This window comes from Lagenorhynchus albirostris, chromosome X (assembly GCF_949774975.1).
Source record: "Lagenorhynchus albirostris chromosome X, mLagAlb1.1, whole genome shotgun sequence".
NCBI lineage: Eukaryota > Metazoa > Chordata > Mammalia > Artiodactyla > Delphinidae > Lagenorhynchus > Lagenorhynchus albirostris.
Genome location: NC_083116.1, coordinates 119,723,490 through 119,737,087, shown reverse-complemented (window position 1 = coordinate 119,737,087; position 13,598 = coordinate 119,723,490). Strand labels below are relative to the sequence as shown.

At 41.3% G+C, this 13,598-nt stretch overlaps 1 protein-coding gene across 1 annotated transcript in view; it reads right to left on the bottom strand.

The window, feature by feature from the left end:
* CLTRN (collectrin, amino acid transport regulator) overlaps positions 1-13,598 on the bottom strand; it is a 78,653-nt gene that overhangs the window by 8,100 nt on the left and 56,955 nt on the right. The window contains exons 6-7 of the mRNA XM_060138468.1: positions 11,479-11,592; positions 6,571-6,765 (exon numbers count right to left, since the gene is read on the bottom strand). Of these exons, the coding sequence (XP_059994451.1) occupies positions 6,571-6,765; positions 11,479-11,592 (309 nt within the window). The remainder of the gene's footprint in view (positions 1-6,570; positions 6,766-11,478; positions 11,593-13,598) is intronic.

The following is a 13,598-nucleotide window of genomic DNA, read 5'->3' as shown; positions in this document are numbered from 1 at the left end:
ACATCACATCATCGACTTCACCACCATTAGCATTATCACATCACCCCCACCATTACAGTGATCACTATCACCATCACCATCATCACCATTACCATAAAGCTGACCAGAGAGCTAAAATATCCACTTCCAGGCTGGGGCTAGACACAGATCTAGTACAGACACCACTGTCAAGTATATACAGTTCATCTTGGTTGTCTTCCCACATACCCAACTCCCTAATTATTCCCCAAAAGAAAAAAAAATCACTTTTCCAACTTTTTTCCTGCAACAAATCTCTCAATTCTGCAAACTGCTGTTCTCAACTAGATGGTAATAGAGAAGCAACCTCCTCGAATTATTTCACGAAGAGGCGGCAGTTGTAATGGCGTGTTGAAACTGGCTGGCACAGGCTTGCTAGAGGTGACTCAAACACTCAGAAATTTCAGACTGGATAGGAAGTCAGCAAATGCTACAAATCAGGGGATTTTTTTTTTTAGAGAGAGCTCATTAGTCAGTCCACCACTATTATAGTAAACAGCAGGCCTAATAAGATCACTTGCCTTTTAAAATAGGTGTTTGACCTATCCTTCTCAAAGTCTTCCACAATACAGCAGAGGGAGGAACACTCCCAAACTCATTCTACAAGGCCACCATCACCCTGATACCACAACCAGACAAAGATGTCACAAAGAAAGAAAACGACAGGCCAATATCACTGAGGAACATAGATGCAAAAATCCTCAACAAAATACTAGCAAACAGAATCCAACAGTACATTAAAAAGATCATACACCACGATCCAGTGGGGTTTATTCCAGGAATGCAAGGATTCTTCAATATACGCAAATCAATCAACGTGATACACCATATTAGCAAATTGAAGGAGAAAAACCATATGATCATCTCAATAGATGCAGAGAAAGCTTTTAACAAAATTCAACACCCATTTATGATAAAAACCCTGCAGAAAGTAGGCATAGAGGGAACTTTCCTCAACATAATAAAGGCCATATATGACAAACCCGCAGCCAACATCGTCGTCAATGGTGAAAAACTGAAACCATTTCCACTAAGATCAGGAACAAGACAAGGTTGATCACTCTCACCACTCTTATTCAACATAGTTTGGAAGTTCTAGCCACAGCAATCAAAGAAGAAAAAGAAATAAAAGGAATCCAAATCGGAAAAGAAGAAGTAAAGCTGTCACTCTTTGCAGATGACATGATACTATACATAGAGAATCCTAAAGATGCTACTAGAAAACTACTAGAGCTAATCAATGAATTTGGTAAAGTAGCAGGATACGAAATTAATGCACAAAAATCTCTGGCACTCTCATACACTAATGATGAAAAATCTGAAAGTGAAATTAAGAAAACACTCCCATTTACCATTGCAACAAAAAGAATAAAATACCTAGGAATAAACCTACCTATGGAGACAAAAGACCTGTATGCAGAAAATTATAAGACACTGATGAAAGAAATTAAAGATGATACAAACAGATGGAAAGATATACCATGTTCTTGGATTGGAAGAATCAACATTGTGAAAATGACTCTACTACCCAAAGCAATCTACAGATTCAATGCAATCCCTATCAAACTACCACTGGCATTTTTCACAGAACTAGAACAAACTATTTCACAATTTGTATGGAAACACAAAAGACCCCGAAGAGCCAAGTAATCTTGAGAACGAAAAATGGAGCTTGAGGAATCAGGCTCCCTGAATTCAGACTATACTACAAAGCTCCAGTAATCAAGACAGTATGGTACTGGCACAAAAACAGAAATATAGATCAGTGGAACAGGATAGAAAGCCCTGAGATAAACCCATGCACATATGGTCACCTTATCTTTGATAAAGGAGGCAAGAACATACACTGGAGAAAAGACAGTCTCTTTGATAAGTGGTGCTGGGAAAACTGGACAGGTACATGTAAAAGTATGAAATTAGAACACTCCCTAACACCATACACAAAAATAAACTCAAAATGGATTAAAGACCTAAATGTAAGACCAGACACTATCAAACTCTCAGAGGAAAACATAGGCAGAACAGTGTATGACATAAATCACAGCAAGATCCTTTTTGACCCACCTCCTAGAGAAATGGAAATAAAAACAAAAATAAACAAATGGGACCTAATGAAACTTAAAAGCTTTTACACAGCGAAGGAAACCATAAACAGGACCAAAAGACAACCCTCAGAATGGGAGAAAATATTTGCAAATGAAGCAACTGACAGAGGATTAATCTCCAAAATTTACAAGCAGCTCACGCAGCTCAATAACAAAAAAACAAACAACCCAATCCAAAAATGGGCAGAAGGGCTAAATAGACATTTCTCCAAAGAAGATATACAGACTGCCAACAGACACATGAAAGAATGCTCAACATCATTAATCATTAGAGAAATGCAAATCAAAACTACAGTGAGATATTATCTCACACCGGTCAGAAGGGCCATCATCAAAAAATCTAGAAACAATAAATGCTGGAGAGGGTGTGGAGAAAAGGGAACCCTCTTGCACTGTTGGTGGGAATGTGAATTGATACAGCCACTATGGAGAACAGTATGGAGGTTCGTTAAAAAACTACAAATAGAACTACCATATGACCCAGCTATCCCACTACTGGGCATATACCCTGAGAAAACCATAATTCAAAAAGAGTCATGTACCACAATGTTCATTGCAGCTCTATTTACAATAGCCAGGACACGGAAGCAACCTAAGTGTCCATCAACAGATGAATGGATAAAGAAGATGTGGCATATATATACAATGGAATATTACTCAGCCATAAAAGAAATGAAATTGAGTTATTTGTAGTGAAGTGGATGGACCTAGAGTCTGTCATACAGAGTGAAATAAGTCAGAAAGAGAAAAATGTAAACCGTATGCTAACACGTATATATGGAATCTAAGGAAAAAAAAAAAGGTCATGAAGAACCTAGGGGTAAGACAGGAATAAAGACACAGACCTACTAGAGCATGGACTTGAGGATATGGGGAGGGGGAAGGGTAAGCTGGGACAAAGTGAGAAAGTGGCATGGACATATATACACTACCAAATGTAAAACAGATAGCTAGTGGGAAGCAGCCGCATAGCACAGGGAGATCAGCTAGGTGGTTTGTGACCACCTAGAGGGGTGGGATAGGGAGGGTGGGAGGGACGGAGATGCAACAGGGAAAAGATATGGGAACATATGTATATGTATAACTGATTCACTTTGTTATAAAGCAGAAACTAACACACCATTGCAAAGCAATTATACTCCAATAAAGATGGTAAAAAAAAAAAAAAAAAAAAAACCAACTCTACCTGAGATTTGAGCCCATGGTCAAGACCATATTCTCCAGAGACCATCTCCAGCCTTGCTTGATCCTTAGGAGTGGGGCTAATTTGTAGGAGAAAATGTCTAGGCACCATGTCAGAATAAATTTCTTAAAATCATGCAGTTGGAATGGCATTGCTGGACCTCATTTGTAGTTATATTGGTTGAGGACATAGTCAAATATATACTGATAAACTTCCATGGTCAAATAAAATAAAATATTTATGAAAAAAATAATAAAATAAAATAGGTGTTTGTTAACTAATAAAATCTCAAGCAATAAGTCATTGAACTGGAAAATCTTCTGCAGTACGGTGGCAATATCTGGATGGAAAAGAGATCTTTTTCTAGCATCCCTTAATCACAGAAATGGGTTAAGCTCATCTTGGATAATACTAATTACTGTTTATTTAGTACATACTATAACCTAGGTACTTTATACACATTTTTTCACCCAATCCTCATTTAAGTCCTGTGAGACATTATCTCCCTATAACAGATGGAGAAACAGACCCACAGAAATTACATGATGCAACCAAGGTCACTCAGCTAAAGGGTATAACTAGTATTTGAGTTCACCTAGTTTGGGCCCCCAGTGACTGCATACTTTCCACCCAGTGGTTCTGAACAGTCAATGGAATGCTGTTATTGACACAGCTAACAGAATAGTTAAAGCTTTACTTGAGCAATTTCTTCAGTAGTAAGTATAAAGATGCACATGTCTTAGATGACACGGGCACTCTTCTCTGCAGAAGCAGAATGGTGATTCAGATGACCCTGTGGTCCCTCCTGGTCTTCTAGGTTTAAGATTTTGTATCACACAAACTATGTTCATTATTACCTAATGTATGAATTGGATTCTTGAACAAATCTTTGTCTTCCTCAACAGTAAAGGCTTTCAGGGGCAACTCCTATTTTTCCACAATTAGAAAAGGCTTTCATCACAATGATCGGGCTCTCCCCACTTCAAACTGCACCCTCTCCCCACCTTTGAAGCGATACTTTGCCCAAGAAAAACCCACCAAATTTTTTCCGTACCAAATGGAAAACCCAACAAATTAATTTCTCTTCAAAAGGTTCTCATAACTGTCCTGACTCTATTTGCTAACTACTGATGCTCTCCAGGTTGACACAGGAGATTTGTCCATCTGTTTCCTGGTTTGAACATCAACTAAATTTGTGAAGGCAAGGTTGTGACAACAGCCTCCCTTCTCCCGGGCAACAGATTATGATGCTACACCCTCAGTTTTTATATTACTGCAGAATCTGCTCAGAAGGAAGAGATAGCTGATCCCAGCACTAACGAGCTGAAAGACCAGCAACTGGCAGGATAATAAAATAACAGTAACAGCTAACAGCAGTAGTGCCAGGCACTACTTCAAGAACTCTATCAACTCTTTTGATCCCAGCAAATTAATTCTTTCTAATATACCTCACTGTCACTCGAGCAAAGTTATCTATGCACAGACAGTAAAGGAAAATTTAACCAACTTGACTCGAGCACCACAAACCATATCCTCTTGAGCTTGGTTTCCCTGACTCATTGCCTGTATTTCCTGATATCCATACAGTTAATGGATTACATACAAGAGCAGAGTCTAGGCAATAAATACTTTGAATCCAAGCAGTCTATCTCCAGAGCCCATTCTTCTACCTCCTTCACCATATTGTACTAGTGAGGAAATTGGGAACCAAGGAGATGGCGTGAATTCACAAAGGTTACAGTTGTTGGAAACCATAGAATCCTAGCATTTCAGGATTAATATAAAACTTAAAACTATTAAACATAGGTATTCAAATACTACAAGAGAATATTTCTTAATATTCTGAAAAACAAAACAAAACAGATTAATAAGTTGTACCAAGCCTCTCAGCATTATGTGTCACGCCAAGAGCAATAAAAGCAAGCAAGTACAACTTGATCTTAATCTTTGAGCTTAATTTGGGCACTACACATAAATCACATTTATTCCATAGCATTTCACTTACCATTTGTGAAAAAAATTATAAAGCCCCAAATTTAAAATGATTACCTTCTGCTAATAACCAGGGTGAACAATATGGAAAGTAGAAAGTCTCAGGAGAAACATTTAGTCAAACACACACTTGGCCAAACACAACCTGCATGTCCCGTGTGGGCACCAACCCTTTTGAAAACCAATGTGTGTGCCTGTGATTCCACTTACCAGAATTCCTCTTCCTTGGTATCAGAAGGGAAGGTTTAGAAGCATCAGAGTGTCTACTGAAGAGTTAAGGACTCTCTTCACTTCCCTTCTGGATCAGAGGTGCTTGTAAACAAAATTATTTTTTCCTTTCATTGTGCTAAGAAATCTTGTCTCCTCTCTACCTGAATAACTCTCCCACTGGTCTGGGAGAGTTCTAATACCAATAATTTTGACAATAATTTTGTCAAATTTTTTTTGACAATAATTTTGACAGCAAAGTTTGCATGTGCCCCAGAATCCAGCTAAATGAACTCCAGGAGTGGGAATCTAAATGTAAGTACTTAGTTTGGAAGCTCTGAAACTAAGTGAATTAGAATAGCCTAGATATTCATTAAAACATATTTTCTTCAGTTGTACATCAACAAACTTAAATTAAAAGAATGCACCTCCTTCAGAGAATCGACTTTAGTGGGTCTGTGGTAGGGTAAAGGAACCTATATTTTAAACAAATGTTCCAGGCAATTCTGATGCAGGAAGTTGATTCAAAGGCCACTGTGAGGAACATGGGTCTATATAAAATCATAGGCACTAGAGGGAAGAGCATCCATCAAAGGGAGGGAATATAAAACATTGCAAAAGTGTGTAGTACAAGGTGGAGGCTGCAGGCACTGGAAGAGGCAGGCCAAGGTGAGGAGGCATGAAAAGGACTACGGAACTACTAGTCTTTGGAGGTGGATGACTAGCAAAGATTAACTCTGCCTACCCAAAAAGTCTGCTTAGCTCTGTATATCCAGCTTACAAAATCATAACCCAGATATTAAAACCAACTCTAGATATAAAACACTCACATGGTGTAGAATAGAAAGAAAGACAGTAATGGAAGGACCCATAGTTAACTAAGGGACACGGACTCCAAAAAGTCTCCAAAAACAAGAGCATAAGTGATATTTTGAAAAATCACCAATTTTTTCAGTTTCAGATATAACACATTTTCTTCATCTAGGGGAAAATCCTCTCCTTGTTTTTCCAAGTCATGAGTAAACATGAAAATGTTCTTTAAATCACTCCCTTTAAATATCTTACCTTCTATGTTGCCGGATTCCTGACAAAATCAATAGCATGGTTGCCACTATGACGATGCAAAATATCACACCAAATATAATAATCCAGATGGGCACAGATGGGTCAGTAGGTGGTGCAAGAGTGGCAGGAATTCTTAAAAATTCCAGAGTCTGGTCATTCAAAAAGAAGGCATTGTTGATCCGGTTCCTATTCATTCTAAAATACAATGATGATTAAAAACAAACGAAACAAGACAGAAGAAACATTAGAAACAGAAGGTATAACCCTATCTCCCCATGATTATAACTATCTCTATAAACAGAGCATCCCCCTAGCAGGAGACTTCAGGTTGAACAGACAGTTTGATAAGGACAAATCATGCTGTGGTTTTCTGTCTATAAGTGGCAGTGCTGGTTGCCAGAAAGATGCTTCTCTATGTACTACTGCCCTCCATTGTTGATAATGTCCTAGAAGTAACTGGAAGTCTTGAGCTTTGAGCTCTGCCCACCATGTTTTATTTCCTGAGAGGCAGCATCTAGATTAAAATGACAGAACTCTATTTAAGGTGCCTTACATAAATACCAACAGCCTGAAAAGATAAAATAATATGCAAAAAGTGGGTGATAAATATGAGAAGAAAAAACAAAACCAGCAGCAGAAAAGAGAACACGAAGCCAGGAGCAGCTGCAAATCCATCAATTTGATCTCTTTTTTTTCATTCAATTCAACAAACATTTGCTGGAAAGTTACTAAGTACCAGATCCTGTGCTAGGTGCTGGAGATACAGAATGAAATAAAAATACCCAAGGAGCTTACAGTCTAGAAGAGTGGCCCATCAGTCCCTCCACAATCACAGTGCAATCACAGTGCAAGGGGTAAATATGGGCACAGTGGGAGCACAGCAGAGGGGTAAGTACATCATAGTAAAATGTCACAGCTGCTTTCCTAAGAAGGCAACTTTTGAGCTGTGCTTTGAGGGACAAGTAGGAGTTCTTTAGACCAAAGTGTGCAGTGAGCATAGGAATTGGAGACATGGTATGTAGTATGATTTGTTGCGTCAGCTGCAAGTAGTTCCATATGACTAAAGTAAATGGTGCTTTAGGAGTACAAAAGTCTAGAAAAATATGAAGGTAAATGCATTACTTTTCCCAGGGAAAATCTGTATTTTTGGTGGTAGTGGCACTTAGGGAGGGGTTGGTGGCAGTTAGGGAGGGGTTGGTGGCAGTTAGGGAGGGGTTGGTAGCAAAAACTTATTTGACTGAAACTAAATTTCTAACTGGAATTTGCAAATTAGATGAGGAGATTTCTTGGAGATAACTGTGTGGCCTTTACTGAATTCACACTAGGCAAGCTAACTTCAACAACCTCCAGAGCAGCACTGAAACCAGAATATAATGTGAACCTTACGTGTGATGTCAAATTTTCTAGGAGCTGCGTTTAAAAAAAAAAGTAAATAGTAACAGGGAAAATTAATTTTAATAACATATATTTTGGGACTTCCCCGGAAGTCCAGTGGTTACGACTCTGAGCTCCCAATGCAGGGAACCCAGGTTCGATCCCTGGTCAGGGAACTAGATCCCACATGCCGCAACTAAGAATTCGCATGCCGCAACTAAAGATTCCACATGCCACAACTAAAGCTCCCCTGTGCCGCAACTAAGACCCAGCACAGCCAAATAAATAAATATTTTAAAATATATATATATTTTACCCACTATATCCAAGAAAATATAATTTCAACATGTAATCAATTTTAAGTTGGTTCACATTTTATTTTGTGCTCAGTCGCTGAAATTTGGTGTGTACTTTACACTTAGAGCATATCTAACCTTGGACTAACTACATTTCAAGTGCTTGAGAGCCACATGTGGCTGGTGACTACTGATCCCGAACCTGAGAGTAAAAGCTGGAGAATCTCTGCAGACCAGCACCAGGGTATCAGGAAAGACCTCCTTTAGCAAATGAAAATCTGTGGGGAGGCCTGATTATTCAGAAATGGGAAGGAGAATCCCAGCCAGGGAATCTGCAGCAGGGGATAATTTCCATGCAATTTTTGTCAAACTACGGAATGTTTTCTTTTTTCGTAACCTAATTTTGCTAACACGGTAACAAAAAGCTTCCCACAAAATAATGAACCCCACTACCAAGGTATAACAGAGTAAAGTGAAAAGTTGCTCTGAAAAAAAAAAAAAAAAAAGTTGCTCTGCATTCTCATTCTGTCTACCTGGTTGGTTAGCACTCAGGCTGATAAGAAATTCTAGTTTAGTACAAACTATATCTCCATCTACCACTGAAATCCCCAAGAGGCGTCAATCACCATGGATATCTTCTAGCCAAGATTGGCCTTGAATAAGGCCAGGCCCTCAAAACAGATCAAAAGCAGACATCTTAAAACTGGTCTGTCATCCCCTCGCCTAATTCCATACGTGTGGATACTCTAGCAGACCGGGAGAAAAAAAAAAATCACTGCATGTGCTGGCAGCATGCCTGCGTTCAAGTCGTCACTCTTTATTTTTCTAGGTGACCTGAGCAAATCAATTAATCTCCCTGAGCCTCAATTTCGTCATTTATAAAGCAGGGATAATAATAATAGCTCACAAATGATTGGTGTTGATACTAAATGCCACAGACGCATCAGAACATGCCTTGTGAACCAGAAAATATTATGCAAGCATTAGGTGGAACTAGCATTATTTTACCCAACCACATAGGTTCTTCAGCCTTGAAATTCCTACTACCTGCCTTCTAGGTACCATCTCCTTTCTTTTCAGTCTATCCTTCCCTCTTGGTACTGTTTCCTTTATTTTCATACAATTCTGATGAGTCCTATCCATTCCCGGACATAAATTCCCATTCTATTGGCCATTCTCACCCCCTCAATAGTCCTTCTTACTAGGGCCTTTGAAACAGACATTTTGTTGTGAACATATTCCTCTAGATCTTCAACCTTCACCCTAAACACTCACTCCTCCGCCTCACATTAACTGAAGCTTGGTTTAACCACAGGGCCTTCATTTTCCTTGTAGCCCTCCCTCATCACAGGGCTTGAATAAAATCCCTTTTCTCATGAAATACAATATTCCTAATTCTTACTCCCTAAGTAGTGGCTCTTAGCAGTATTCTTACTGGCAAAAGTGCAGAAACAATTTGGCTCAAACCTTCTTGTTAGGGCTTCCCTGGTGGCGCAGTGGTTAAGAAACCACCTGCCAATGCAGGGGACACGGGTTTGAGCCCTGGTCTGGGAAGATCCCACATACTGCGAAGCAACTAAGCCCGTGTGTCACAGCTACTGAGCCTGTGCTCTAGAGCCCTTGAGCCACAACTACTGAAGCCTGTGCGCCTAGAGCCCGTGCTCCGCAACAAGAGAAGCCACCGCAATGAGAGGCCCACTCACCGCAACGAAGAGCAGCCCCCGCTCGCCGCAACTAGAGAAAGCCTGCACACAGCAACGAAGACCCAATGCAGCCAAAATAAATAAATTTATTTATTTATTTATTAAAAAAACAAAACAAAGAAAACCTTGTTAAATCATTTCCCATGGGTATAGAGCCTCAATGCCTTTGCTTCAGCAAGGGAAACAGATGATTATTCACACAAAAACACTTGGCATTTGATTATACACTCATCTTAAACATTAATATTTTACAAAGAGCAGATGAGTTCTTTCACTAGACATTTCTCTTTGGTAACGAGAAAAATATGCATTTCAGTAACTTGTAAATAAATCCTTTGTAAGAAGAATGAACTTTGTTTCATTCTTTTTCAGGAAATAGTTTATTTTGTGAACTCATTCTTCCAATATACCTTTGCCCAACACAAATCATGTGTGGGATTTGAAGTTTTGACACACATAAAGTGCACATTAGTTGAAATAAAAACAAACTGCTTCTTCTGCTTCTGTGCAGAAAAGAATACATTTCACTTCTGAAAGTTTGTTATAATCCCAAGGAGAGAAGGAGGGGAACTGTCAGGAAAAAATGGGTAAAACTTCAAATGGGTGAAAAATATGACTGAGTGTCTTGCAAGTCTACCTTTCTGGACAATTTCCACCTTTTACTGTTTTTGAGTTATTTTGCATATCTGTAAGTTGGAGAAAACTGATACAATGTAAATGATTCTTGTCCACAGAAAATCAAGGTGAATTGTGTCTGGTGGAGCACTGCCAATGGATAGACTGGTGTATCTTTTAATAAATAAACATCACCATTCTTCAATTCCTGCATTTGCATGCTGCCTTGAAGTCTCCTTTAAACTGGTTTTAACATCTTACTAGTTCCCTCATTAACTAATAAGATAATAGAATCTTGGATAGCATTTATTTTTGATTTGTATGAAAGTTGTGCTTTTACTTTTTTTCAAAAAATTATCTTTTAAAGATAAAGACTTTCACTTTGCTGTACAGTAGAAACTAACACAACATTGTAAAGCAACTATACTCCCCTAAAACAAAAAACACCTAAGCATTCGGGCTCGAGAAGGCATATGACAAACCATCACACGATAGTGCCGTACAAGGTGTTCTCGCCAAAAGAAGACAGTACTAAACCTTCTTAGCTAATGTTTAAACCAAGGCTTCTCATCCACAGCACAATGGATATTTGGGGTTGAATAGTTCTTTGCTGTGAAGTGCTATCCTGAGCACAGGAGGATGTTAACTGGCGTCCCTAACTTCTGCCTACTCCGTCACCAGCACTGTACAACAACAATGTCTCCAGACATTGCCTAATGTCTCCTTGGAGGCAAAACTGCCCCTGGATGAGAACCACTGATCTATACTAATCTCTATTCCAAAGTAACGAAATGAAACCTTTGACATCTTAATAAATAAATCACTGTGAACCAGAGAGAGAAGTCTTCAAAATCTATCAAAACAGGTGAATTAATCAATACCTTGATTTACCAGTGGAAGGCATATTTAGCGGTGATTACCTTATGGCTGACTGTACCTCAACAGCAGGAAGGGTGTGATTCCTTGAAGGATCGGTAACCACAAACCAGAATGACACCCGCTGGGTTACATTGCAAAGTAGGACGTGGGAAATTCTGCAGATGATGAGAAGAAAAAAAGTACATTATGAGCGAATAATACCAAATTGCATTAGATATTCCACTCTGGTGTTATTACCGTCTTAAGAGGTGAAGAAATGTCCTACTAAGAAGAAAATAATATAGGAAATTTCCTTTATTTCAAAATCATAGACTTGGGGATCATTCCTAAAATAAGGAATCTACCAAAAAAGAAATAAAAAACAGAATGGCTCAGTAGAGGGCATTACGTATCTCATTCTTCATCACCTGTTAGCTGACAGCATCCCTGTTTCCTCAACTCTTGGCCTCTCTGACACAAAAGCCTTTTGTGTTTCCTCATCAGGATCTTTTTAGTGTCCTCTTCATTCAGCCTTCCACCTCTCAGAACCAGACAAATCTGTTGATCGAGGACTTGCTTCCTCTGTTGGCCACTGTTTCCACCCCTCTCCTACTCCAGTAACTGGGGTCGGCCCAACAACAGACCTCCAGACTGAAGTGCTGTAACATGTACCAGCAGGCTTTGAACACTGTTTTTGCGGGTACCTGCTTCCAACTATAAATTGGAAATGTGCCTCACTCTACACTATATACCTGGATCACCAGTAGAAATGACAAGAAAGAAATGGCATTAGTGTTCATATTAGAGACAATCTATATATGAATGTATGAAATCTATGAACGCAGAAAATAAGAGGAGAATCCACAACAAACCAACGTTGTCGGAGCTAAAAAATAAGTCCCGAAAGGCTTTCACCAGGTCCTTAAGAATAAAATTACAAAAAGTGACATTAGCAACCATTCTAGAAGAAACACACAGCCTCTGTAGAAATACAAGTAAATTCGCTCTTTTTCCTTAAAGGAGCATTCAAGTGCATTTTGTTCATTTTTACAGTAATGAAAGAGAGTGCCCTTCAGTCAATTTTCATGGCCTGGTACAAATTATTATATTTTCTCCCTTTAAATGTCAAGGGCAAAAAGTGGAGGGCTCCCCCGCCACCCAGAGCCAAGCACCTGGGCCAGCAGTGGGAGCTGAAGGATCCCCTGTGCTCAGAACACAGGTGCGCCCCGCGAGGCCCTGGGTCCGTGAGGCCCCGAGTGCGTCCGCGGGGCTCAGGGTGGGTCTGCGAGCCCCCGAGTGAGTCTGCGAGGCCCCGAGTGGGTCCGCGAGGCCCCGAGTGAGTCCGCGAGGCCCCGGCCTGGCGCACGCAGGACCTCATGCCCAGAGGTTCCGACGCCCCACGAACCGTCCCACACCCCGATGCCAACGGTCGCCTCAGCGCCGTAAGCTTCGTGTCTACAGACTTCGGGGCCGCCCAGAAGCCAAAGCCCGTCGAAGGTCCGACCCCGCTGACCCGTGAGCATGGGCAGCTACCTGAGCATGTACCTGGGCATGGCCAAGGCCACGCAGCCAGCCCACGCCCAGAAGCGCCGGTCCCCATGGTTCCCATGGACCGGGCCGCCCGCGGAACCTGCCTCCCGATGGGCCGGGACGGGTGCCAAATCCTGTGCTACCGCCGCCGCCGCCAGGATCGCAGGCTCTGGTCCGCAGCAGGCGGCCGCTTCCCAGCGGGCCGCCCCTCCGCACCTCCTCGGGGCTGGGGTTTTCCGGCCATGGCAACGGTTTCACGATGAGGTCCCAGTGGAACGCCCGCCTCTCCTGCCACACGCAGAGCCTGGTGGACATCCGTACCGCCCCCGTTGAAAGCCTAAGCAGCTTGTCCACGTGTCCGCCCAGCCAGAAGTCGCCAGATCCCTGTGCCAAGGAGACCGCGCTGAGAGCCCTCAGCCGATGCGAGGAAGGACAAAGGCGGCTCGACGGGCCTCTCAGGTCTAAGAGCCCCGAGCCCAGGCTGTCGGCCTTCCGGCCCGTGATGAGGAATGGAGTGGTCCCTGTCTTTGTGCCCAGGCCGGGGCCTCTGAGAAGAAGCATCTGCTCCCGGTGCAAGCGCCTCCGAGAAGAGGACACTGAGCCCCGGCCTGACAGCAGCCCTGCCTGAGCCTTCCCTGCCTGCCGCCCACCC